We start from the raw sequence: 27,630 nt of genomic DNA on the forward strand, positions 1-27,630 counted from the left end.
AACCAATCTGCTGTTATGGTGAGTGAGCAATTTTTGGGTGATTTATTGTATGATTCTGTTTTTGTCGATAAATATAGCTAGTTATCATTGGAAAATTGTTCTAATCTCACAAATATAACATGTTCATTAAACAAAAAAAGTATATCTTCTTCATTAAACAACCTGCTAGAAAGCTAGCTGGTGCTGGTAAGATGGCTCGATAACTAATTGTGACGTGGCGAGAATCACTAGACGGGAAGGTACGTGCTTCGACTAACCTCAGCGCCCCTCACACATTGGGGCCATGTGTTCCGACTGCCTCACAGCCACCATCCCACTTCTGACACCAGTGTAGCGAACGGCGAACCTGGGTCTCCAGCGTGAAAGGCAAACCACCTACGCAATCCCGCCAATGTGGAAAGCAAAGATTGCTACAGTATGTTTTGTTGATTTCGATTATTTAACCCCCCTAGAGTCTATTGATGCACCGGCGCATCCATATAAGTGACATAGTAAATAAATCGGCCACAAAATCTGTCAATTTAAGCTAGAAATATCTGCTTTCTTGCATTGACTTCATCTCAATCCACCGCATCCACCTACGTCGCCCTTCCTATTGTGCAGGGGAAAGTGGGCAGAGCTACAGCACTGTTTGTCAGACCAGGTGACATCTTGAAGATCGGCCTTCTCATATCCGCGTACAGAGGGGAGACTCTCACGAACACAATGGTGTGCTCCGTTTTGGTCTACGACCCCCAACAAGTGTCATGGGACTCGTCTGAAGTCAGTAATGCTGATGTACCAACTTTTGTCTGTAGCATCTGGGCTACAAATTAATATGACAGGGGAAGAACTTCTCTGGTAGGCTGCATGAAACTAGTAACTAATGTCACTAGTTACCACAGCCACAATCATAAACCCCGCCTATTTCTACAATTTCTCTTCTTAACCTAGAGTTGATGTCCACGCCCCCGCGTAAATCTAATTAGCATACATTTTAAAATGGATTAACTCGTTTTTTTTCTCTCATCAATCTACACACAATACCCCATAATGACAATGACATCATTGCAGGAAATCTGTGATTTCCCGGGGTCCTAAAATTCTAAATCAAATAACTAAATTATCCTTGGTGTGACCATCTTAAAACAATTCCGTATGTCAACCCACCATCTTAAAACAATTCCATATGTCAACCCACCACCTTAAAACAATTCCATATGTTAACCAGTCATATTATTATTATTATTATATTATTATTAAGGTGTTTTTGTTAGACCCACGCGAACGTGGCCAAAGAAATGACTGAAACTGGAACCAACTTTGCAGCGATGATAAAGCTACAAATGAAGGTGATATTTGAGTCCTCTCTCTTAACCAATAAATTGTACATATGCTTTCAGTTTGCGAGTGTATAGCATGTACAGCTATAGCATTTTGGGCCCTAAGCGAGATTTGGTACCCCCCTTCACGTGCAATTTTTTATTCATTTTTTGCACCCCTCTTGACAGAAGTAGCCTCTACGTTTTTTAAAGTAACTTTTTGGCAATTCTACACATTTTCCCTTGGGGACGGAGAGAAAATGTTGGGAATTTATCACAAATTTCCTGCAATTATGTCATTGTGTATTATGGGGTATTGTGTGTAGATTGATGAGAGAAAAAAAAACCTGATTTAATCCATTTTAGAATAATAAGGCTGTAACGTAACAAAATGTGTAAAAAGTGAAGGGGTCTGAATAATTACCAAATGCACTGTATAATGACGAGATGCTCATGTCTCCGCTTTAACAATGGGAGTCGTTGTCCCAAAGCCTGGAATGCATGCGACAAGCTTAGGTTCAAAATAATCCCATTGAAAGCTAGCGAAGCCAGTGAGCATTTGGTCTCCCTTGATAAAAAAAAAAGGATAAAATAATTGCAAATCAGAGTTGATTTAAACTGAGTGAGCTCGAATGTGAATGGTCCAAAAAAAGGTTTGGATTTGGCTTCAGACCAATCACATTGTCAGAAAAAACTTGAATTGTTGTATCTCGTTGTGTCATTGTCCTCCGGTGGCTATCCAGCTAGCTGAAATGTACCCTTCCCTAAATTTGCCATGTATGGAGATATAGATTTGGACTTGTGGTTTTACTTAATTCTCCTTACTGGCCAATGATTAAAATGGCAAATCTGATCTATGCATAAATTCATAAATTGTTGTGCCTCTGGCCTGAGAGGATGGAAGTTCAATATGTAGTTAGATGTAGTACGCTAATCTTAACGAGTTGGCTCATCGTTGCCCATGAAAGGAAGCTAGGCTAGCGAGCATTTTAGCCAGGTAGCCTAGGACAACTAAACTAAAAGAGTGTACTGTATGACAGAGTCATAGACAGAGTCATAGACCGCTTCGTCAACATGAACGAGAGGAGGAGGACATTGGCGTTTCTCTACAAGTAGGGTGAGTCATGTTTTTTCTACTTTTCCACACACACACACACACACACACACACACACACACACACACACACACACACACACACACACACAGAAATCATGGACAGCCATATCATATCTAGCTTATGTTGATTGGACGAAATTGTTTTTGGTATCTTCAGTTGTCACTGTGTTAGACTAAGCAGAGGTGATTTGAAGATGTTGAAATGTTTTCATTGAAATGGTGCTGGAACAGTGGAGGCAGCTCCTGTTGACTTTGCCTCTTGCGGGTAACTCTCTGTGGTTCTAAATCAATAGTTGTTTTGTAGTCTGAAAATGTCAGAAACATGAATTTTCTTAGACATTGCTGTAGGTCATGTAAATCAAATCAAATCAAATTTTATTGGTCACATACACATCGTTAGCAGATTATATTGCGAGTGTAGAAAAAAGCTTTTGCTTCTAGTTCCGACAGTGCAACAATATCTAACAAGTATTATCTAATAATTCCACAACAAATACCTAATACACACACATATAAGTAAAGGAATAAGAAAATATAAATATATAGATGAGCAATGACAGAGCAGCATAGGCAAGATGCAGTAGATGCTTTAAAATATAGTATATACATATGAGATGAGTAATAAAAGATATGTAAACATTATTAAAGTGGCATTATTAAAGTGACTAGTGTTCCATTTATTAAAGTGGCCAATGATTTCAAGTCTTTATGTAGGCAGGTAACATCACAAAATTGTTTGTTACATGGAATATGCTTTGTGGACTTCAACAGACAGTTGTTGCTCTCTGGTTTTGTGATTAAACAAAGGTGTGGTTGAATTTATTCTGCCACAGTGTCTTATTGTCTAGGCCTATATATCACAGTGGCAAGGTATATGAACTAACAGGTTATAGAGCAAACAACGCAATTATCACAACACCTAGGTTGTATAGCTTATTTTTTTCTGTCTTGTCTTCCTCGATGATGTTACCTACGCACAGCTACTGTAGAAACGAATTGGGTTTATTTTGGACAGATTTTGGCGAGAGTGAAACTTCTCTCTTCGCCTCTTATTCTCTGACTGAGCTTCCTCCCCTCACCATATTTGGGAATGAAAATTCCAACCGGATGCTACAGATTTATACATCCGGTGAAAACATCTGTCTCTTTGTTCTATCATCTGTGGGCACCATCGAATAGGCGGCGCCTACTTCCCAAATGGGCAAGAGTCAAACGATCTACACTTGTCATTTGACAAACCTTGCTTCTCGAGTTGGATTGACATATTGCTTAACCAACCGCCATGGTGTTCGCTGTGGTGGCCCTTCCCCCTCCGATGACGTGGTGTTACTGTTATAATTTTGTCGGATAACAGGACGAAAGCTACTACTGAGGTGAGATGCTACAGTGTTGCACTATTGAAGTGCAAACGTTCGTTCAAAAATATACCAGATTTCTCTGCTGATTTACAAGGTATTGCTAGGAAAATCTGGGTTTGCCATTTTAGTTGCCTTCAAATATGAACGGTTCTGTAATTCAATGTTGTTGTTGTTGTTGTTTTTTTAGCTGTTAGCCATTTAGCTAACGTCGGCTAGTAGCTCAGCCCCTTTATTTGAATGGCAAAACTCCAGGATTATACAGTCTCTTAATGCTAGGTGTTGTTTTGGAATCGAGAAGCCTACAGCAATATCCTGGTAAAGATCCTTGCCTTATAATAGTGTGTATTACTACCACATAGACATATACTTTGGCATTATTGTTGATTCCTCCTATTAGGCTACTGGCTTTAATGAATACACTTTGACATTCCTACCCTATAGTTATGTACGAGTAGAAATATAAGAGAGGCATCCTTATCTCCGTGTTGATAACACACACACACACACACACACACACACACACACACACACACACACACACACACACACACACACTGTACCTCTGTAGCACACAACATGTAACGTTAGCTACTAACCCAATAATGCATTTCGTTAGTGTCCCTGTTCTACCAGTCCTTGACCCAGTGCGGTAGTAGAATGTCTCGGGAACAGCTGGTGGTAGAGAGGGCAAGGAGGGCCTTCCAGACCGGTATGTCGAAACCCCTGAAGTTCAGAGTTCACCAGCTTAAGAACCTGCACCGTTTCATCACAGAGAGACGCAAGGACATTGCAGACGCTGTTAATAAGGACCTTAACAAGGTGAGCGTTGGAGTAGCGTCCCAAATTACACCCTAGTCCCTTTATAGTGCACTACTTTAGAGCCCTGGGTCCTGGTCAAAAGTAGCACACTATAAAGGGAATAGGTTAACATTTGAGAGTTTAATTTGACAATTTACATAAAGGTATCCTTTAAGGGGATTTTAAATGGTTCATAAGTAGTTTTTAGAATAAGTTAATATGTAGTCTGGACATCTAATTATAATTATAACCCACTTATAACTATGTGTTAACCTACTGTAGAGCACTCTGTGACAATGTTTTTGTAAAAACGGCTATATAAATATGACTGTCTGACTGACTGATTGGTGTAATGGTGTGTCCTTGACCTGCTGCAGACTGAACACAGCACAGAGTTGTTTGAGACCCTGGGTCTGGAAGGGGAGATTGACGTGGCTGTGGAGAGGCTAGCAGAATGGGCTGCCCCTCGGCCTGTAGAGAAGAGCCTCCTCACCATCTTAGACGAGGTAAGACAAGATAAACATTGGAGGGTCCCAAATGGCAGCCTATTCCCTATATTGTGCACTACTTGTGACCAGGGCCCATCGGACCTCTTTGTCTGTTTCTACCTAAATGTATTTTTATGTCCTGTAATCTCATTACATAAAATACAACTTAGAACGTTTACATTTAAAAAAAAAAGTAAGTTAAGAACAAATTCTTATTTATAATGACGGCCTAGGAACAGTGGGTTCCGAGGCTTTACCTTGTTCAGGGGAAGCTCATGGATTCGATCCAGAAACCTTTCGGTTACTGGCCCAACTGTCTAACCACTAGGCTACCTGCCACCCCTACAGAACATATGAAGGATGGGGAATCATGGATTAAAAACATAGTCTACGTCTTGTCACAGGTATACATCCAGCCAGAGCCTCTGGGAGTGGTCCTCATCATCGGGGCCTGGAACTATCCCTGGGCAGTGACCCTCCAGCCCCTGGTCGCGGCTATTGCTGCAGGTACTGTAGTAGAAAACGTAATGGAGGTGGTTTTGTGTGTAAACAATGCTCGCGTGATGAATAACCTTGCCTGAGACTTGGAAACTTGTGTTAGCTCCCCAAGCTAATTCCTAGGCTTTATCTCAGCAGGCTAGCATAGAGCTAATGCCTAGGCTTTACCTCAGCAGGCTAACATAGAGCTAATTCCTAGGCTTTACCTCAGCAGGCTAACATAGAGCTAATGCCTAGGCTTTACCTCAGCAGGCTAACATAGAGCTAATGCCTAGGCTTTACCTCAGCAGGCTAACATAGAGCTAATGCCTAGGCTTTATCTCAGCAGGCTAACATAGAGCTAATGCCTAGGCTTTATCTCAGCAGGCTAGCATAGAGCTAATGCCTAGGCTTTATCTCAGCAGGCTAGCATAGAGCTAACACAGTCTTGTAACTGTTAGGGTTGCGTCAATCGAATCTGGTATCAGGATAAGTATGACACTGAGTCACCGATTGTATGCTATGTATTTTTTATTAGCTAAGCAATAAGTGGTAAATGCAGTTTTCGTATATACGGGCTCTCTGTCACACCTCGCAAGGCAAAACAGAGAACTGACTTGTTCCTGACAAAGATATTATAATATACTGACAGAAGTAATTCCTGCTTCCGAGCCGCCCTGTCAGAGTAGAGACTGGGCGTGGTTTAAACTCACCCAGCCTATCGTTGATTGTTGGCGCCCGAGCTGGTCCCAGCCCCCGGGCGCTTCAGCGGTCAGTCGTTGTAGTTGTGAAGAATATCTATGCGCCCATGCTCGATACAGTTATTTCACACCTGGCTCCTGTTATCTAACAAAAGACCGTTTGTTCCCTACACTACGTTCTGTATGTGTCCGTTTTCATGTTATTCTGTATTTTTCCATCATGAGAAAGGTCCATGGCCCTGAAACTGTTAACAATGTCTCAAGTCAGCTATGTTGCATATCACATACATACATCCACACAAGCCAACAGCAGATCATATTCAATCACATATATGGTAACAGGCTATAGTGCATAACACAGAATCCTCACATCACGCTGTTATGATTACACATTCACTGTCTAATACCACCTCTCTTCTGCATCCCTCCTTCATCCCTCCATCCATCCCTCCCCCCATCCCTCCTTCATCCCTCCCTCATCCCTCCATCCCTCCCTCATCCATCCCTCCCTCATCCATCCCTCCCTCATCCATCCCTCCCTCCATCTCTCCCATCTCATCCCTCCCTCCCTCCTATCTCATGCATCCCTCCATCCCTCCCTCCCATCTCTCCCTCCCTCATCCCTCCCTCCCATCTCTCCATCCCTCAGGTAATGCTGCTGTGGTTAAGCCGTCAGAGGTCAGCTCTCATTCAGCCAAGGTCATGGAGGAACTGCTCCCTCTCTACCTGGACAAGGTCACTTCACTAGCATCAAATCCCTATCAGATGCATGTTTACTCCTTTACACAGCCTTCAGAAACCATTTGACCTATTCTACATTTACACCAACAGGCTCCTGAACAGCTTCTATCCCCAAGCCATAAGACTGCTAAATTGCTAACTAAATAGCTAACAAAATGGCTACACGAACTATCTGAGGTGTCCATTGTAATTTTATTCTTATTTTTTTTTGCACTGTCTCTACGCACACTCACATGGCCCCTACACACTGTCACTCCAACACACACACAAACACACACTCCATCATCTGCTCACACACGCATAATATGCATTTATACTGACTCTACACACACACAAACACACACTCCATCATCTGCTCACACACGCATAATATGCATTTATACTGACTCTACACACACACAAACACACACTCCATCATCTGCTCACACACGCATAATATGCATTTATACTGACTCTACACACACACAAACACACACTCCATCATCTGCTCACACACGCATAATATGCATTTATACTGACTCTACACACACACACAAACACACACTCCATCATCTGCTCACACACGCATAATATGCATTTATACTGACTCTACACACACACAAACACACACTCCATCATCTGCTCACACACGCATAATATGCATTTATACTGACTCTACACACACACAAACACACACTCCATCATCTGCTCACACACACATAATATGCATTTATACTGACTCTACACACACACAAACACACACTCCATCATCTGCTCACACACGCATAATATGCATTTATACTGACTCTACACACACACAAACACACACTCCATCATCTGCTCACACACGCATAATATGCATTTATACTGACTCTACACATACACACACACACTTACAATCATCATATACTGTACACTCCTGCTACTCTGTTTATCACATAACCTGATGTCTCCTTCCCCCTATACATACAGTATCTACCTCCATCACTCCAGTATCCCTGTACACAGTATCTACCTCCATCACTCCAGTATCCCTGTACATAGTATCTACCTCCATCACTCCAGTATCCCTGTACACAGTATCTACCTCCATCACTCCAGTATCCCTGTACATAGTATCTACCTCCATCACTCCAGTATCCCTGTACATAGTATCTACCTCCATCACTCCAGTATCCCTGTACATAGTATCTACCTCCATCACTCCAGTATCCCTGTACATACAGTATCTACCTCCATCACTCCAGTATCCCTGTACATACAGTATCTACCTCCATCACTCCAGTATCCCTGTAATAATAATAATAATAATATATGCCATTTAGCAGACGCTTTTATCCAAAGCGACTTACAGTCATGTGTGCATACATTCGACGTATGGGTGGTCCCGGGAATCGAACCCACTACCCTGGCGTTACAAGCGCCATGCTCTACCAACTGAGCTACAGAACCACTGTACATACAGTACATACAGTATCTACCTCCATCACTCCAGTATCCCTGTACATACAGTATCTACCTCCATCACTCCAGTATCCCTGAACATTGTTAAGATGGTACTGGAACTGACCCTGTATATAGTCACCTTCCCCCTCTACATATCTACCTCCATCACTACAGTATCCCTGTACATTGTTAATATGGTACTGGAACTGACCCTGTATATAGTCACCTTCCCCCTCTACATATCTACCTCCATCACTCCAGTATCCCTGTACATTGTTAATATGGTACTGACCCTGTATATAGTCACCTGACTCCTCTACATATCTACCTCTATCACTCCAGTATCCCTGTCACCTTCCCCTATACATATCTACCTCCATCACTCCAGTATCCCTGTACATTGTTAATATGGAACTGACCCTGTATATAGTCACCTTCCCCCTCTACATATCTACCTCTATCACTCCAGTATCCCTGTACATTGTTAATATGGAACTGACCCTGTATATAGTCACCTTCCCCCTCTACATATCTACCTCCATCACTCCAGTATCCCTGTACATTGTTAATATGGTACTGACCCTGTATATAGTCACCTGACTCCTCTACATATCTACCTCTATCACTCCAGTATCCCTGTCACCTTCCCCTATACATATCTACCTCCATCACTCCAGTATCCCTGTACATTGTTAATATGGAACTGACCCTGTATATAGTCACCTTCCCCCTCTACATATCTACCTCTATCACTCCAGTATCCCTGTACATTGTTAATATGGAACTGACCCTGTATATAGTCACCTTACCCCTCTACATATCTACCTCCATCACTCCAGTATCCCTGTACATTGTTAATATGGAACTGACCCTGTATATAGTCACCTGACCCCTCTACATATCTACCTCTATCACTCTAGTATCCCTGTCACCTTCCCCTATACATATCTACCTCTATCACTCTAGTATCCCTGTCACCTTCCCCTATACATATCTACCTCCATCACTCCAGTATCCCTGTACATTGTTAAGATGGTACTGACCCTGTATATAGTCACCTTCCCCCTCTACATATCTACCTCTATCACTCTAGTATCCCTGTCACCTTCCCCTATACATATCTACCTCTATCACTCTAGTATCCCTGTCACCTTCCCCTATACATATCTACCTCCATCACTCCAGTATCCCTGTACATTGTTAAGATGGTACTGACCCTGTATATAGTCACCTTCCCCCTCTACATATCTACCTCCATCACTCCAGTATCCCTGTACATTGTTAATATGGTACTGACCCTGTATATAGTCACCTGACCCCTCTACATATCTACCTCCATCACTCCAGTATCCCTGTACATTGTTAATATGGTACTGACCCTGTATATAGTCACCTTACCCCTCTACATATCTACCTCCATCACTCCAGTATCCCTGTACATTGTTAATATGGTACTGACCCTGTATATAGTCACCTTCCCCCTCTACATATCTACCTCTATCACTCCAGTATCCCTGTACATTGTTAATATGGAACTGACCCTGTATATAGTCACCTTCCCCCTCTACATATCTACCTCTATCACTCCAGTATCCCTGTACATTGTTAATATGGAACTGACCCTGTATATAGTCACCTTACCCCTCTACATATCTACCTCCATCACTCCAGTATCCCTGTACATTGTTAATATGGAACTGACCCTGTATATAGTATGTTTACCCCTCTACATATCTACCTCCATCACTCCAGTATCCCTGTACATTGTTAATATGGTACTGACCCTGTATATAGTCACCTTCCCCCTCTACATATCTACCTCTATCACTCCAGTATCCCTGTACATTGTTAATATGGTACTGACCCTGTATATAGTCACCTTACCCCTCTACATATCTACCTCCATCACTCCAGTATCCCTGTACATTGTTAATATGGTACTGACCCTGTATATAGTCACCTTCCCCCTCTACATATCTACCTCTATCACTCCAGTATCCCTGTACATTGTTAATATGGAACTGACCCTGTATATATTCTGCTTACTTACGTTTCTCGAGTTATACTTCTATCTTGGTGAAACATTTTGTTGTTACAGCCTGATTTCAAAATGGATGAAATAAATAAAACATCTCAACTATCTACACACAACACCCCATAAAGACAAAGTGAAACATGTTTTTTAAAAACATTTTTGCAAACGTATTGACAATGAAATACAGATATCACATTGACATAAGTATTCCCACCCTCAAGTCAGTCCTTTGTAGAAGCACCTTTAACAGCGATTACAGTCTTTCTGGGTGAGTCTCTAAGAGCTCTCCACACCTGGATTGTCAGTCCTTTGTAGAAGCACCTTTAACAGCGATTACAGTCTTTCTGGGTGAGTCTCTAAGAGCTCTCCACACCTGGATTGTCAGTCCTTTGTAGAAGCACCTTTAACAGCGATTACAGTCTTTCTGGGTGAGTCTCTAAGAGCTCTCCACACCTGGATTGTCAGTCCTTTGTAGAAGCACCTTTAACAGCGATTACAGTCTTTCTGGGTGAGTCTCTAAGAGCTCTCCACACCTGGATTGTCAGTCCTTTGTAGAAGCACCTTTAACAGCGATTACAGTCTTTCTGGGTGGGTCTCTAAGAGCTCTCCACACCTGGATTGTCAGTCCTTTGTAGAAGCACCTTTAACAGCGATTACAGTCTTTCTGGGTGAGTCTCTAAGAGCTCTCCACACCTGGATTGTCAGTCCTTTGTAGAAGCACCTTTAACAGCGATTACAGTCTTTCTGGGTGAGTCTCTAAGAGCTCTCCACACCTGGATTGTCAGTCCTTTGTAGAAGCACCTTTAACAGCGATTACAGTCTTTCTGGGTGGGTCTCTAAGAGCTCTCCACACCTGGATTGTCAGTCCTTTGTAGAAGCACCTTTAACAGCGATTACAGTCTTTCTGGGTGAGTCTCTAAGAGCTTTCCACACCTGGATTGTCAGTCCTTTGTAGAAGCACCTTTAACAGCGATTACAGTCTTTCTGGGTGAGTCTCTAAGAGCTCTCCACACCTGGATTGTCAGTCCTTTGTAGAAGCACCTTTAACAGCGATTACAGTCTTTCTGGGTGGGTCTCTAAGAGCTCTCCACACCTGGATTGTCAGTCCTTTGTAGAAGCACCTTTAACAGCGATTACAGTCTTTCTGGGTGGGTCTCTAAGAGCTCTCCACACCTGGATTGTCAGTCCTTTGTAGAAGCACCTTTAACAGCGATTACAGTCTTTCTGGGTGGGTCTCTAAGAGCTCTCCACACCTGGATTGTCAGTCCTTTGTAGAAGCACCTTTAACAGCGATTACAGTCTTTCTGGGTGGGTCTCTAAGAGCTCTCCACACCTGGATTGTCAGTCCTTTGTAGAAGCACCTTTAACAGCGATTACAGTCTTTCTGGGTGAGTCTCTAAGAGCTCTCCACACCTGGATTGTCAGTCCTTTGTAGAAGCACCTTTAACAGCGATTACAGTCTTTCTGGGTGAGTCTCTAAGAGCTCTCCACACCTGGATTGTCAGTCCTTTGTAGAAGCACCTTTAACAGCGATTACAGTCTTTCTGGGTGGGTCTCTAAGAGCTCTCCACACCTGGATTGTCAGTCCTTTGTAGAAGCACCTTTAACAGCGATTACAGTCTTTCTGGGTGAGTCTCTAAGAGCTCTCCACACCTGGATTGTCAGTCCTTTGTAGAAGCACCTTTAACAGCGATTACAGTCTTTCTGGGTGAGTCTCTAAGAGCTCTCCACACCTGGATTGTCAGTCCTTTGTAGAAGCACCTTTAACAGCGATTACAGTCTTTCTGGGTGAGTCTCTAAGAGCTCTCCACACCTGGATTGTGCAACGTTTGCCCATTATTCATTTCTAAATTCTTCAAGCTCTGTCCAATTGGTTGCTGATTATTGCTCGATAGCCGTTTTCATGTCTTGCCATAGATTTTCAAGAAGATTTATGTCAAAACTCGGTCAGTCAGGAACATTCTCTGTCTTCTTGGTAAGCAGCTCCAGTGTAGATTTGTCCTTGTGTTTTAGGTTATTATCCTGTTGAAAGGTGAATTAATCTCCCAGTGTCTGGTGGAAAGCAGACTGAACCAGGTTATTGTCCTGCTGAAAGGTGAATTAATCTCCCAGTGTCTGGTAGAAAGCAGACTGAACCAGGTTATTGTCCTGCTGAAAGGTGAATTAATCTCCCAGTGTCTGGTAGAAAGCAGACTGAACCAGGTTATTGACCTGCTGAAAGGTGAATTAATCTCCCAGTGTCTGGTGGAAAGCAGACTGAACCAGGTTATTGTCCTGCTGAAAGGTGAATTAATCTCCCAGTGTCTGGTGGAAAGCAGACTGAACCAGGTTATTGTCCTGCTGAAAGGTGAATTCATCTCCCAGTGTCTGGTGGAAAGCAGACTGAACCAGGTTATTGTCCTGTTAAAAGGTGAATTAATCTCCCAGTGTCTGGTAGAAAGCAGACTGAACCAGGTTATTGTCCTGCTGAAAGGTGAATTCATCTCCCAGTGTCTGGTGGAAAGCAGACTGAACCAGGTTATTGTCCTGCTGAAAGGTGAATTAATCTCCCAGTGTCTGGTAGAAAGCAGACTGAACCAGGTTATTGTCCTGCTGAAAGGTGAATTAATCTCCCAGTGTCTGGTGGAAAGCAGACTGAACCAGGTTATTGTCCTGCTGAAAGGTGAATTAATCTCCCAGTGTCTGGTAGAAAGCAGACTGAACCAGGTTATTGTCCTGCTGAAATGTGAATTCATCTCCCAGTGTCTGGTGTAAAGCAGACTGAACCAGGTTATTGTCCTGCTGAAAGGTGAATTCATCTCCCAGTGTCTGGTGTAAAGCAGACTGAACCAGGTTATTGTCCTGCTGAAAGGTGAATTCATCTCCCAGTGTCTGGTAGAAAGCAGACTGAACCAGGTTATTGTCCTGCTGAAAGGTGAATTCATCTCCCAGTGTCTGGTGTAAAGCAGACTGAACCAGGTTATTGTCCTGCTGAAAGGTGAATTCATCTCCCAGTGTCTGGTGGAAAGCAGACTGAACCAGGTTATTGTCCTGCTGAAAGGTGAATTCATCTCCCAGTGTCTGGTGTAAAGCAGACTGAACCAGGTTATTGTCCTGCTGAAAGGTGAATTAATCTCCCAGTGTCTGGTGGAAAGCAGACTGAACCAGGTTATTGTCCTGCTGAAAGGTGAATTCATCTTCCAGTGTCTGGTGGAAAGCAGACTGAACCAGGTTATTGTCCTGCTGAAAGGTGAATTAATCTCCCAGTGTCTGGTAGAAAGCAGACTGAACCAGGTTATTGTCCTGCTGAAAGGTGAATTCATCTCCCAGTGTCTGGTGGAAAGCAGACTGAACCAGGTTATTGTCCTGCTGAAAGGTGAATTAATCTCCCAGTGTCTGGTGGAAAGCAGACTGAACCAGGTTATTGTCCTGTTAAAAGGTGAATTAATCTCCCAGTGTCTGGTAGAAAGCAGACTGAACCAGGTTATTGTCCTGTTAAAAGGTGAATTAATCTCCCAGTGTCTGGTGGAAAGCAGACTGAACCAGGTTATTATCCTGTTAAAAGGTGAATTAATCTCCCAGTGTCTGGTAGAAAGCAGACTGAACCAGGTTATTGTCCTGCTGAAAGGTGAATTAATCTCCCAGTGTCTGGTAGAAAGCAGACTGAACCAGGTTTTCCTCTAGAATTTTGTCTGTCCTTACCTCCATTCCGTTTCTTTATTATCCCGATTACAAGCATACCCATAACATGATGCAGCCACCACTATGCTTGATCATATGGAGAGTGGGACTCAGTAATGTGTTGTATTGGATATGCCCCAAACACAACACTTTGTATTCAAGACAAAAAGTGAATTGCTTTGCCATATTTTTTGCAGTATTACTTTAGTGCCTTGTTGCGAACAGGATGCATGTTTTGGAACAGACTTCCTTATTTTCACTCTGTCAATTAGGTTAGTATTATGGAGTAACTACAATGTTGTTGATCCGTCCTCAGTTTTCTCTCATCACAGCCATTAAACTGTGACTTTTTTAAAATTACAATTGGTCTCATGGTGAAATCCCTGAGCAGTTTCCTTCCTCTCCGGCAACTGAGTTAGGTAGGACGCCTGTATCTTTGTAGTGACTGTGTCACACCCTGGCCTTAGTTATCTGTGTTTTCTTTATTATTTTGGTTAGGCCAGGGTGTGACATGGGTGATTTATTGTGTTTCGTCTTGTCTAGGGGTTTATTAGATTTATGGGTTTGTGTTTAGTAGAGTTGTCTAGGAAAGTCTATGGTTGCCTGGAGTGGTTCTCAATCAGAGGCAGGTGTTTATCATTGTCTCTGATTAGGAACCATATTTAGGCAGCCATGTTCTGTGGTTATTTTGTGGGTGATTGTTCCTGTCTCTGTGTTTTGTACCAGTTAGGACTGTTTTGGTTTTCCACGGTTTCTTATTTTGTATAGTGTTCACGGTTTCATCTTCCATTAAAGATGTTTATAAATAACCATGCTGCATTTTGGTCCTCCTCTCCTTCCCAGGAAGAAAGCTGTTACAGACTGGATGTATTGATACACCATCCAAAGTGTAGTTAATAAATTCACCATGTTCATAAGGAAATTCAATTTCTGCTTTTTAATTATTATTATTATTATTATTTTATTTTTTACCCATCTACCAATAGGTGTCCTCTTTTGCAGGAAAACCTCCCTGGTCTTTGTGGTTGAATCTGTGTTTAAAATTCACTGCTCGACTGAGGGACTTCATAGATAATTGTATGTGTGTTGTACAGAGATGAGGTCGTCATTAAAAAAAACATGTTAAACACTATTGCATACAGAGTGAGTTCATGCAACATATTTACGTGACCTTTTTAAGCAAGGCTTTACTCCGGAACTTATTGAGGCATCGCCATAACAACGGGGTTGAATACTCAAAACATTTCAGCTTTTTATTTTTTTTATTAATCAGTAAAAAATTAGAACAAACATATTTCCACTTTGACATTGTAGGGCGTTGTTGTTGTTGTTGTTGTTGTTGTTGTGTGTAGGCCAATCAAATCCATTTTAAATTCAGGCTGTAACAACAAAAGGTGGGGAAAGTCGAGGAGTGTGAATCCTGTCTGAAGGCCACTGTGTTTCCTTTCAATTCTCATTTCACACCCTCTTGTGTCGTAGGCTTCTGTTCATGGTGAGAGGAAACTGAAGTTTGTGTGTGTGTGTGTGTGTGTGTCCTCCCCAGGAGCTGTACCCTGTAGTGTGTGGGGGTGTCTCAGAGACCCAGGAGTTGCTGCGTCAGCGTTTTGACCACATCTTCTACACAGGGAACAGCACTGTGGGTAAACTGGTGATGGAGGCCGCAGCCCGACACCTCACCCCTGTGACCCTGGAGCTGGGGGGGAAGAGCCCCTGTTACATCGATAAGGACGTCGACCTCAGAGTTGCGTGCCGGTCAGTGGCAGACTGCCCCATATTCCTTGAGAGTTATTCGATCTGTGTCATTTTGTCCCTGGTCATCTAAAATCTTGGAAATTGTATATTGTGGGCAGTGTCACTGCAACAGCTCAAGGACTGTTTCAGATGAGAACAGCTCAAAGATCGTTTCATACTTTACTCAGATGAGAACAGCTCAAAGACTGAGATGAGAACAGCTTTGAGGTCTTTGAGCTGTTACTTTACTCAGATGAGAAGCCCATTTACTCCTCTGTGTTTCCCCAGGCGTATCACCTGGGGGAAGTTTGTGAACTGTGGTCAGACATGCATCGCCCCAGACTACATCCTGTGTGAACCCAGCATCCAGGACAGAGTGGTGGAGGAGATCAGGAAATGCATCACGGTATCATAGTCAGCATAGATTATACAAATGAGTTGGAATAGAAATGGTGGCAGAATGGGGCTTACACATACAGTAGGGTAATTAACATTCCACTACTTCATCTGACCCACAGTACAAGGAGTAGGTTAGTACCGGTGTTGACTCCAGACCACTCATACAGAACCTTTATCCGGTAACTAAGATCAGTGTCACGTCTGTTCTTAAACAAGTCAACAGCTGTAATTCACTTCCTCTTAAGTTCTATTTAATTGTTTATTTAACTGGGCAAGTCAGTTATTTACAATGATGGCATACCAGGGAAACAGTGGGTTTAACCGCCTTGTTCGGGGGCTGGGATGACACATTTTTACCTCGTCAGCCCAGGGATTCGATCCAGCAACCTTTCGGTTACTGGCCCAACGCTCTAACCACTAGGCTCCCTGTTCTTAAAGAAGTTGACAGCAGCTGTAATTCACTCAGTGCCTGTAGAAAGTCAACACCCCCTTGAGCATCATATCTACACACCCTACTCCACATTTAAATCTACACACCCTACTCCACATTTAAATCTACACACCCTACTCCACGTTTAAATCTACACACCCTACTCCACGTTTAAATCTACACACCCTACTCCACGTTTAAATCTACACACCCTACTCCACGTTTAAATCTACACACCCTACTCCACATTTAAATCTACACACCCTACTCCACGTTTAAATCTACACACCCTACTACTCCACACCCTTTAAATCTACACACCCTACTCCACGTTTAAATCTACACACCCACATACTCCACATTTAAATCTACACACCCTACTCCACGTTTAAATCTACACACCCTACTCCACGTTTAAATCTACACACCCTACTCCACATTTAAATCTACACACCCTACTCCACATTTAAATCTACACACCCTACTCCACGTTTAAATCTACACACCCTACTCCACGTTTAAATCTACACATCCTACTCCACGTTTAAATCTACACACCCTACTCCACATTTAAATCTACACACCCTACTCCACGTTTAAATCTACACACCCTACTCCACGTTTAAATCTACACACCCTACTCCACGTTTAAATCTACACACCCTACTCCACATTTAAATCTACACACCCTACTCCACGTTTAAATCTACACACCCTACTCCACGTTTAAATCTACACACCCTACTCCACATTTAAATCTACACACCCTACTCCACGTTTAAATCTACACACCCTACTCCACATTTAAATCTACCCACCCTACTCCACGTTTAAATCTACACACCCTACTCCACGTTTAAATCTACACACCCTACTCCACGTTTAAATCTACCCACCCTACTCCACGTTTAAATCTACACACCCTACTCCACGTTTAAATCTACCCACCCCTACTCCACATTTAAATCTACACCCCTACCCACATTTAAATCTACACACGTTTTTAAATCTACACACCCTACTCCTACATTTAAATCTACACACCCTACTCCACATTTAAATCTACACACCCTACTCCACATTTAAATCTACACACCCTACTCCACATTTAAATCTACACACCCTACTCCACATTTAAATCTACACACCCTACTCCACATTTAAATCTACACACCCTACTCCACATTTAAATCTACACACCCTACTCCACATTTAAATCTACACACCCTACTCCACATTTAAATCTACACACCCTACTCCACATTTAAATCTACACATCCTAAATCTCCACATTTAAATCTACATTTAAATCACACCTACTCCACATTTAAATCTACACACCCTACTCCACATTTAAATCTACACACCCTTTAAATCTACCACTCCACATTTAAATCTACACACCCTACTCCACATTTAAATCTACACACCCTACTCCACATTTAAATCTACACACCCTACTCCACATTTAAATCTACACACCCTACTCCACATTTAAATCTACACACCCTACTCCACATTTAAATCTACACACCCTACTCCACATTTAAATCTACACACCCTACTCCACATTTAAATCTACACACCCTACTCCACATTTAAATCTACACACCCTACTCCACATTTAAATCTACACACCCTACTCCACATTTAAATCTACACACCCTACTCCACATTTAAATCTTTAAATCACACCCTACTCCACATTCAAATCTACACACCCTTTAAATCTACCACATTTAAATCTACACACCCTACTCCACATTTAAATCTACACACCCTACTCCACATTTAAATCTACACACCCTACTCCACATTTAAATCTACACACCCTACTCCACATTTAAATCTACACACCCTACTCCACATTTAAATCTACACACCCTACTCCACATTTAAATCAAATCTCCACATTTAAATCACACCCTACTCCACATTTAAATCTACACATCCTACTCCACATTTAAATCTACACATCCTACTCCACATTTAAATCTACACACCCTACTCCACATTTAAATCTACACACCCTACTCCACATTTAAATCTACACACCCTACTCCACATTTAAATCTACACACCCTACTCCACATTTAAATCTACACACCCTACTCCACATTTAAATCTACACACCCTACTCCACATTTAAATCTACACACCCTACTCCACATTTAAATCTACACACCCTACTCCACATTTAAATCTACACATCCTACTCCACATTTAAATCTACACATCCTACTCCACATTTAAATCTACACACCCTACTTTAAATCCACACATTTAAATCTACACACCCTTTAAATCTCCACATTTAAATCTACACACCCTACTCCACATTTAAATCTACACACCCTACTCCACATTTAAATCTACACACCCTACTTTAAATCTACACATTTAAATCTACACACCCTACTCCACATTTAAATCTACACACCCTACTCTACTCCACATTTAAATCTACACACCCTACTCCACATTTACATCTACACACCCTACTCCACATTTAAATCTACACACCCTACTCATTTAAATCTACACACCCTACTCCACATTTAAATCTACACACCCTACTTTAAATCTACACATTTAAATCTACACCTACACACCCTACTCCACATTTAAATCTACACACCCTACTCCACATTTAATCTACACACCCTACTTTAAATCCACATTTAAATCTACACACCCTTTAAATCTCCACATTTAAATCTACACATTTAAATCTACACACCCTACTCCACATTTAAATCTACACACCCACATTTAAATCTACCACATTTAAATCTACACACCCTACTCCACATTTAAATCTACACACCCTACTCCACATTTAAATCTACACACTCCACATTTAAATCTACTCCACATTTAAATCTACACACCCTACTCCACATTTAAATCTACACATCCTACTCCACATTTAAATCTACACATTTAAATCTACTCCACATTTAAATCTACACACCCTACTCCACATTTAAATCTACACACTCCTACTTTAAATCTACACATTTAAATCTACACATTTAAATCTACTAAATCTACACACCCTACTCACATTTAAATCTACACACCCTACTCCACATTTAAATCTACACACCCTACTCCACATTTAAATCTACACACCCTACTCCTACTCCACATTTAAATCTACACATCCTACTCCACATTTAAATCTACACACCCACATTTAAATCTACACACCCTCTCCACATTTAAATCTACACACCCTACTCCACATTTAAATCTACACATCCTACTCGACATTTAAATCTACACACCCTACTCCACATTTAAATCTACACACCCTACTCCACATTTAAATCTACACACCCTACTCCACATTTGAATCTACACACCTTACTCCACATTTAAATCTACACACCCTACTCCACATTTAAATCTACACACCCTACTCCACATTTAAATCTACACACCCTACTCCACATTTAAATCTACACACCCTACTCCACATTTAAATCTACACACCCTACTCCACATTTAAATCTACACACCCTACTCCACATTTAAATCTACACACCCTACTCCACATTTAAATCTACACATCCTACTCCACATTTAAATCTACACACCCTACTCCACATTTAAATCTACACACCCTTTTCCATCATATCTACACACCCTACTCCACATTTAAATGTGTGTTCCATCATATCTACACACCCTACTCCACATTTGAATCTACACACCCTACTCCACATTTGAATCTACACACCCTACTCCACATTTAAATCTACACATCCTACTCCACATTTGAATCTACACACCCTACTCCACATTTAAATCTACACACCCTACTCCACATTTAAATCTACACATCCTACTCCACATTTAAATCTACACACCCTACTCCACATTTGAATCTACACACCCTACTCCACATTTAAATCTACACATCCTACTCCACATTTAAATCTACACACCCTACTCCACGTTTAAATGTGTTTTCCATCATATCTACACACCCTACTCCACATTTAAATGTGTGTTCCATCATATCTACACACCCTACTCCACATTTGAATCTACACACCCTACTCCACATTTGAATCTACACACCCTACTCCACATTTAAATCTACACACCCTACTCCACATTTGAATCTACACACCCTACTCCACATTTAAATCTACACATCCTACTCCACATTTTCAAAGTAAAATAAAATTCTAGAACATTTTCCAAATTAAGAAAAAAAAACTGAAATATGATAATTGGATAAATCCAACCCCCTTGAGTTAATACTAGATGTCAAAATTGCTCAGGTTCAGTAAATTTGGTTGGGGATCATTAATGGACAGTGTTATTTAAACCTTGTCTCTGTTTTTTATTTTAAGCAGATTTATGTCTGAACTGAGACCACTCAGGAACACTCGACACTACTTTTGCGTAAACATTTGTGTCGTTGTCCCGTAGAAAAATACAACTCTAGAGACTGAGGTGGGGTTTTCCTCAAACTTTTTACCTGGGCTCTGCTCCTTTTCATATCTATTTTCATCCTGACAAACTCCCCAGTCCCTGCCGGTGACAAGCATACCCATAACATGATGCTGCCACCACAATACTGGTAAATAGAGGGGGAAAAAGTATAATTCCATTCCTTTTTATGTTAAGGAAAAACCTTCAAGGGGGTGCAGACTTTCACTCGGCCCTCTAGCTGCATTTTAATCATCATTCACAATCGTGTATTTGACCTTTGGGCTGGTGTTAGGAGTTTTATACGGACGACCCAAAGTCCTTCGAGGACTACGGACGCATCATTAACCAGCGCCACTTCCAGAGGGTGATGTCACTGCTCGAGGGGAGTACTGTGGTCATCGGAGGAGACAGCGACCAGTCACAATGCTATATAGGTACGTTAACGAGGCCCCTGTTGGCTGTGTGTGTGTGTGTGTGTGTGTTATTTCTCAAGTTTGTAGTATTCACGAGCCTTCCTGCCCCTTTGTGTCGGCTCACTGTGTGTGTTATTGTGTTATTTCTCAATGTGCGCGTGTGTTCAGCCCCCACGGTGCTGAAGGACGTGACAGGGGGCTCCAAGGTGATGCAAGAGGAGATCTTTGGTCCCCTGCTCCCCATTGTCACTGTTAGTGGAGTTGACGAGGCTATACAGTTCATCAATGAGAGAGAGAAGCCTCTGGCCCTCTACGTGTTCTCACCTGACAACAAGGTAAAGACCATAGAAGTCAAATCAAAGCTAAGGTCTGTAAGATTAAACTAATGCAACTTTAACTAATGAAACATATCCATATGAATGAATATGACTTATGACCTACGTTAAATACTAAGTTAGTGTCTGTCTGTCTCCCTCCCTCTGACTCGCTGTCTCTCTCGCTTTCTCTCTCTCCCTCTCTGTCTCCCTCTCTCTCCACCTCCCTCCCTCTCTCTCCCTCCCTCTCTCTCTCTCTCTCTCCCTCTCTCTCTCTCCCTCTGTCTCTCTCTGTCTCTCCCTCCCTCTCTCCGCCTTCCTCTCTCTGTCTCTCTCCCTCCCTCTCTCTCTCTCCCTCTCTCTCTCTCCCTCTGTCTCTCTCTGTCTCTCTCCCTCCCTCTCCACCTCCCACCCTCCCTCTCTCCACATCCCTCCCGCTCTCTCCACATCCCTCTCTACACCTCCCTCTTTCCTCTATCTCCATCTCCCACCCTCTCTCCCTCCCTCTCTCTCCCTCCCTCTCTCCACTTCCCTTTCTCTCCACCTCTCCCCACCTCTTTCCCCCTCCCCCTTCTCACCCTCTCTCCCCCCTTCTCACCCTCTCTCCCCCTCTTTCCCCCTCTCTCCCTCTCTTTCCCCCTCTCTCCCTCTCTTTCCCCCTCTCTCCATCTCTCTCCACTTCTCTCTACCTCCCTCCCTCTCTCTCTCCCCCTCCCTCCCTCTCTCTCCCCCTCCCTCCACCTCTAGTTGATCAGGAGGGTGATAGCAGAGACTTCTAGTGGGGCCCTAGTGGCCAATGACTGTCTGGTCCACTTCACTGTCAGTGCTCTCCCCTTCGGAGGGGTGGGTAAGTTAACACCAACACACACACACATATGATACTGATATGTGTGTTATGTGTGTGTCTTAATGGCACCCTTGTTAGTACCTGACCTGATGTGTGTGTGTGTGTGTGTGTGTGTGTGTGTGTGTGTGTGTGTGTGTGTGTGTGTGTGTGTGTGTGTGTGTGTGTGTGTGTGTGTGTCTCCCTCCCTCCCTCCCTCCCTCCCTCCCTCCCTCCCTCCCTTCCCCAAGGTAACAGTGGTATGGGACGCTACCACAGCCAGCACGGCTTTGACCAGCTCAGCCACCTGCGTGCCTGTCTCATTAAGAAGCTCAACCTGGAGGATGCCAACGCCATGCGTTACCCGCCCCACACGGCTAAGAAGCTGGGCTGGGCACGCTTCTTCCTCCTGAAGCGGGTCAACCTGCGCCGGCTCAGACGCATGGCACTACTGGCCCTGTTCTCTGCCATGGCTGCCTTCATAGTACAGGTCAGATAGACCATAGTACAGGTCAGATAGACCATAGTACAGGTCAGATAGATAGACTATAGTACAGGTCAGATAGACTATAGTACAGGTCAGATAGATAGACTATAGTACAGGTCAGATAGACTATAGTACAGGTCAGATAGATAGACTATAGTACAGGTCAGATAGACCATAGTACAGGTCAGATAGACTATGGTGCAGGTCAGATAGACTATGGTACAGGTCAGATAGACTATGGTACAGGTCAGATAGACTATAGTACAGGTCAGATAGACTATAGTACAGGTCAGATAGACTATAGTACAGGTCAGATAGACTATAGTACAGGTCAGATAGATAGACTATAGTACAGGTCAGATAGACTATAGTACAGGTCAGATAGACTATAGTACAGGTCAGATAGACCATAGTACAGGTCAGATAGACTATAGTACAGGTCAGATAGACTATAGTACAGGTCAGATAGACTATAGTACAGGTCAGATAGACTATAGTACAGGTCAGATAGACCATAGTACAGGTCAGATAGATAGACTATAGTACAGGTTAGATAGACTATAGTACAGGTCAGATAGATATACTATAGTACAGGTCAGATAGATAGACTATAGTACAGGTCAGATAGACTATAGCACAGGTCAGATAGACTATAGTACAGGTCAGATAGATATACTATAGTACAGGTCAGATAGATATACTATAGTACAGGTCAGATAGACTATAGCACAGGTCAGATAGACCATAGTACAGGTCAGATAGACTATAGTACAGGTCAGATAGATAGACTATAGTACAGGTCAAATAGACTATAGTACAGGTCAAATAGACTATAGTACAGGTCAGATAGACTATAGTACAGGTCAGATAGACTATAGTGTAGGTCAGATAGATAGCCTATAGTACAGGTCAGATAGACCATAGTACAGGTCAGATAGACTATAGTACAGGTCAGATAGACTATAGTACAGGTCAGATAGATAGACTATAGTACAGGTCAGATAGATAGACCATAGTACAGGTCAGATAGACTATAGTACAGGTCAGATAGACTATAGTACAGGTCAGATAGACTATAGTACAGGTCAGATAGACTATAGTACAGGTCAGATAGACTATAGTACAGGTTAGATAGATAGACTATAGTACAGGTCAGATGGACTATAGTACAGGTCAGATGGACTATAGTACAGGTCAGATAGACTATAGTACAGGTCAGATAGATAGACCATAGTACAGGTCAGATAGACTATAGTACAGGTCAGATAGATAGACTATAGTACAGGTCAGATAGACTATAGTACAGGTCAGATAGACTATAGTACAGGTCAGATAGACTATAGTACAGGTCAGATAGACTATAGTACAGGTCAGATAGACTATAGTACAGGTTAGATAGATAGACTATAGTACAGGTCAGATAGACTATAGTACAGGTCAGATAGATAGACTATAGTACAGGTCAGATAGACTATAGTACAGGTCAGATAGACTATAGTACAGGTCAGATAGATAGACTATAGTACAGGTCAGATAGACCATAGTACAGGTCAGATAGACTATAGTACAGGTCAGATAGATAGACCATAGTACAGGTTAGATAGATAGACTATAGTACAGGTCAGATAGACTATAGTACAGGTCAGATAGACTATAGTACAGGTCAGATAGACCATAGTATAGGTCAGATAGACTATAGTACAGGTCAGATAGACCATAGTACAGGTCAGATAGATAGACTATAGTACAGGTCAGATAGACTATAGTACAGGTTAGATAGACTATAGTACAGGTCAGATAGACCATAGTACAGGTCAGATAGATAGACTATAGTACAGGTCAGATATTTAATTGAAATATTATGTCAAACAAGATGTGCATTTTGTCCGGGGGGATAACAACATGAATTAAAACACATTTCCAAAATGTTTTTCAATGGTAATTAGACCATATCCCCAAGGTGCCATGTACATGTGGTCAGGAAGCCTCCAATCACAAGGTTTTAGTTGATCAAAACATCTCTATGTGTTGGGAGATGTAAAATTGAGGATGCAAGACACTGCAACACTTAACAAATTATTAATTTAACTAGGCAAGTCAGTTAAGAACAGATTCTTATTTACAATGACGGCCTACCGGGGAACAACTGCCTTGTTCAGGGGCAGAACGACAGATTTTTACTTTGTCAGCTCTGGGATTCGATCCAGCAACCTCTCGGTTACTAGTCCAACGCTCTAAGCACTAGCCTACCTGCCGCCCCAAACTATAAACTCAGATTTCAAAATATATATCCTGGTAACTGTTGTTCCCAGGGGGGGTCAGACTGAGTTTGCTCATAGGCCTTCCTGCTCTAGTTTTTAATCAATGGTTTAGAGAGCCAATGGCACCCTATTCCCTATGTGTGGGGCGGCAGGGGTAGCCTAGTGGTTAGAGTGTTGGGCTAGTAACCGGAAGGTTGCAAGTTCAAATCCCCGAGCTGACAAGGTATCTGTCGTTCTGCCCCTGAACAGGCAGTTAACCCACTGTTCCTAGGCCGTCATTGAAAATAAGAATTTGTTCTTAACTGACTTGCCTAGTTAAATAAAGGTAAAATAAATAGTGCACTACGTTTGACTAGACCCTGGTCAAAAGGGGAATAGGGTGCCATAGGGAATAGGGTGCCATTCTGGACATATCCCAAAAGTGGATACTATGAAACAGTTGAGATCACCACAATAGATCCCTGTCTTAGCTTGACCGGTCACTACAGCCCCTCCTACTTAAATACCATAGTGGCCTGTGTGAGGGCAGAGGGAGGGACTGGGGCGTCTCGGTCCTGACTGGTTTAAATAACGACAACCTCTCAGTGACCGGTGATCCAAGGAAGAGAGAGGAGATGTAGCGTCCATCACAAATGGCACACTATTCCCTATTTAGTGCACTACTTTTGACCAGGTTCTAGTCAAACGTAGTGCACTACATAGGGAATAGGGTGCCATTGGCTCTCTAAAACCACTGATTAAAAACTGGTGCCATTTAGGATGCTGACAAAGAAGTTTGTTGTCCCACTAACGGACTCATACTCAAATCAGATGTTATTGGTCACATACACATGGTTAGCAGATGTTATTGGTCACATACACATGGTTAGCAGATGTTATTGGTCACATACACATGGTTAGCAGATGTTATTGGTCACATACACATGGTTAGCAGATGTTATTGGTCATACACATGGTTAGCAGATGTTATTGGTCACATACACATGGTTAGCAGATGTTATTGGTCATACACATGGTTAGCAGATGTTATTGGTCACATACACATGGTTAGTAGATGTTATTGGTCACATACACATGGCTAGCAGATGTTAATGGTCACATACACATGGTTAGCAGATGTTATTGGTCACATGGTGAGGAGATGTTATTGGTCACATGGTTAGCAGATGTTATTGGTCACATACACATGGTTAGCAGATGTTATTGGTCACATGGTTAGCAGATGTTATTGGTCACATACACATGGTTAGCAGATGTTAATGGTCACATACACATGGTTAGCAGATGTTATTGGTCACATACACATGGTTAGCAGATGTTATTGGTCACATACACATGGTTAGCAGATGTTATTGGTCACATGGTTAGCAGATGTTATTGGTCACATACACATGGTTAGCAGATGTTAATGGTCACATACACATGGTTAGCAGATGTTAATGGTCACATACACATGGTTAGCAGATGTTATTGGTCACATACACATGGTTAGCAGATGTTATTGGTCACATACACATGGTTAGCAGATGTTATTGGTCACATACACATGGCTAGCAGATGTTAATGGTCACATACACATGGTTAGCAGATGTTAATGGTCACATACACATGGTTAGCAGATGTTAATGGTCACATACACATGGTTAGCAGATGTTAATGGTCACATACACATGGTTAGCAGATGTTATTGGTCACATGGTGAGGAGATGTTATTGGTCACATGGTTAGCAGATGTTAATGGTCACATACACATGGTTAGCAGATGTTAATGGTCACATACACATGGCTAGCAGATGTTAATGGTCACATACACATGGTTAGCAGATGTTATTGGTCACATGGTGAGGAGATGTTATTGTTCACATGGTTAGCAGATGTTAATGGTCACATACACATGGTTAGCATATGTTATTGGTCACATGGTGAGGAGATGTTATTGGTCACATGGTTAGCAGATGTTAATGGTCACATACACATGGTTAGCAGATGTTAATGGTCACATACACATGGTTAGCAGATGTTATTGGTCACATACACATGGTTAGTAGATGTTATTGGTCACATACACATGGCTAGCAGATGTTAATGGTCACATACACATGGTTAGCAGATGTTATTGGTCACATGGTGAGGAGATGTTATTGGTCACATGGTTAGCAGATGTTATTGGTCACATACACATGGTTAGCAGATGTTATTGGTCACATGGTTAGCAGATGTTA

The 27,630-nt window shown here is 42.2% G+C and overlaps 1 protein-coding gene and 2 long non-coding RNA genes across 56 annotated transcripts; 2 read left to right on the forward strand and 1 right to left on the reverse strand.

Annotated features, from left to right (window-relative positions):
• Positions 1-25,739, forward strand: LOC118377601 (aldehyde dehydrogenase family 3 member A2-like). 50 transcript variants are annotated; one of them, XM_052468634.1, is made up of 16 exons: positions 3,908-4,091; positions 4,393-4,595; positions 4,952-5,080; positions 5,467-5,569; positions 6,890-6,975; positions 15,645-15,853; positions 16,121-16,238; positions 21,403-21,544; positions 21,692-21,858; positions 22,585-22,684; positions 22,912-23,217; positions 23,394-23,695; positions 24,077-24,189; positions 24,387-24,474; positions 24,609-24,696; positions 24,768-25,739. In XM_052468634.1, the coding sequence occupies exons 1-11, from the start codon at positions 4,046-4,048 to the stop codon at positions 23,157-23,159; spliced, it is 1,551 nt and encodes a 516-aa protein (XP_052324594.1). In that variant the 5' UTR covers positions 3,908-4,045; the 3' UTR covers positions 23,160-23,217; positions 23,394-23,695; positions 24,077-24,189; positions 24,387-24,474; positions 24,609-24,696; positions 24,768-25,739. The 50 variants fall into 50 exon arrangements, with proteins under 50 accessions (XP_052324634.1, XP_052324594.1, XP_052324611.1 ...); XM_052468674.1 differs by lacking the exon at positions 3,908-4,091 and adding exons at positions 1-18; positions 2,342-2,418 and having other exon boundaries at positions 24,387-25,739; XM_052468651.1 differs by lacking the exon at positions 24,387-24,474 and having other exon boundaries at positions 22,912-23,309; positions 23,457-23,502; positions 23,587-23,670; positions 24,169-24,298; positions 24,538-25,739.
• Positions 10,595-12,252, reverse strand: LOC127908868 (uncharacterized). Of its 4 annotated transcripts, XR_008068804.1 has the most exons (4): positions 12,015-12,252; positions 11,775-11,934; positions 11,375-11,454; positions 10,595-11,214 (listed from the first exon to the last, which is right to left on the reverse strand). It is a non-coding gene; the product is annotated as an uncharacterized LOC127908868 (long non-coding RNA). The 4 variants fall into 4 exon arrangements; XR_008068806.1 differs by lacking the exon at positions 11,375-11,454; XR_008068808.1 differs by lacking the exon at positions 12,015-12,252 and having other exon boundaries at positions 11,775-12,001.
• Positions 12,261-13,850, forward strand: LOC127908867 (uncharacterized). 2 transcript variants are annotated; one of them, XR_008068802.1, is made up of 4 exons: positions 12,261-12,832; positions 12,896-12,958; positions 13,337-13,525; positions 13,715-13,850. It is a non-coding gene; the product is annotated as an uncharacterized LOC127908867 (long non-coding RNA). The 2 variants fall into 2 exon arrangements; XR_008068803.1 differs by lacking the exon at positions 13,715-13,850 and having other exon boundaries at positions 13,211-13,544.
• Positions 25,740-27,630: the final 1,891 nt, after the last annotated feature.

This window comes from Oncorhynchus keta, chromosome 18, assembly GCF_023373465.1.
Source record: "Oncorhynchus keta strain PuntledgeMale-10-30-2019 chromosome 18, Oket_V2, whole genome shotgun sequence".
NCBI lineage: Eukaryota > Metazoa > Chordata > Actinopteri > Salmoniformes > Salmonidae > Oncorhynchus > Oncorhynchus keta.

What these genes read in the sequence shown, in the direction of transcription:
- LOC118377601 (XM_052468657.1), top strand. Translation starts at nt 4,046, where the DNA reads ATGCTAGGTGTTGTTTTGGAATCGAGAAGCCTACAGCAATATCCTG. An exon ending in AAGCCTACAGCAATATCCTG is followed by an intron (nt 4,092 to 4,392) that starts GTAAAGATCCTT and finishes GCATTTCGTTAG; the next exon opens with TGTCCCTGTTCTACCAGTCC. An exon ending in CCAGTCACAATGCTATATAG is followed by an intron (nt 21,545 to 21,691) that starts GTACGTTAACGA and finishes GCGTGTGTTCAG; the next exon opens with CCCCCACGGTGCTGAAGGAC.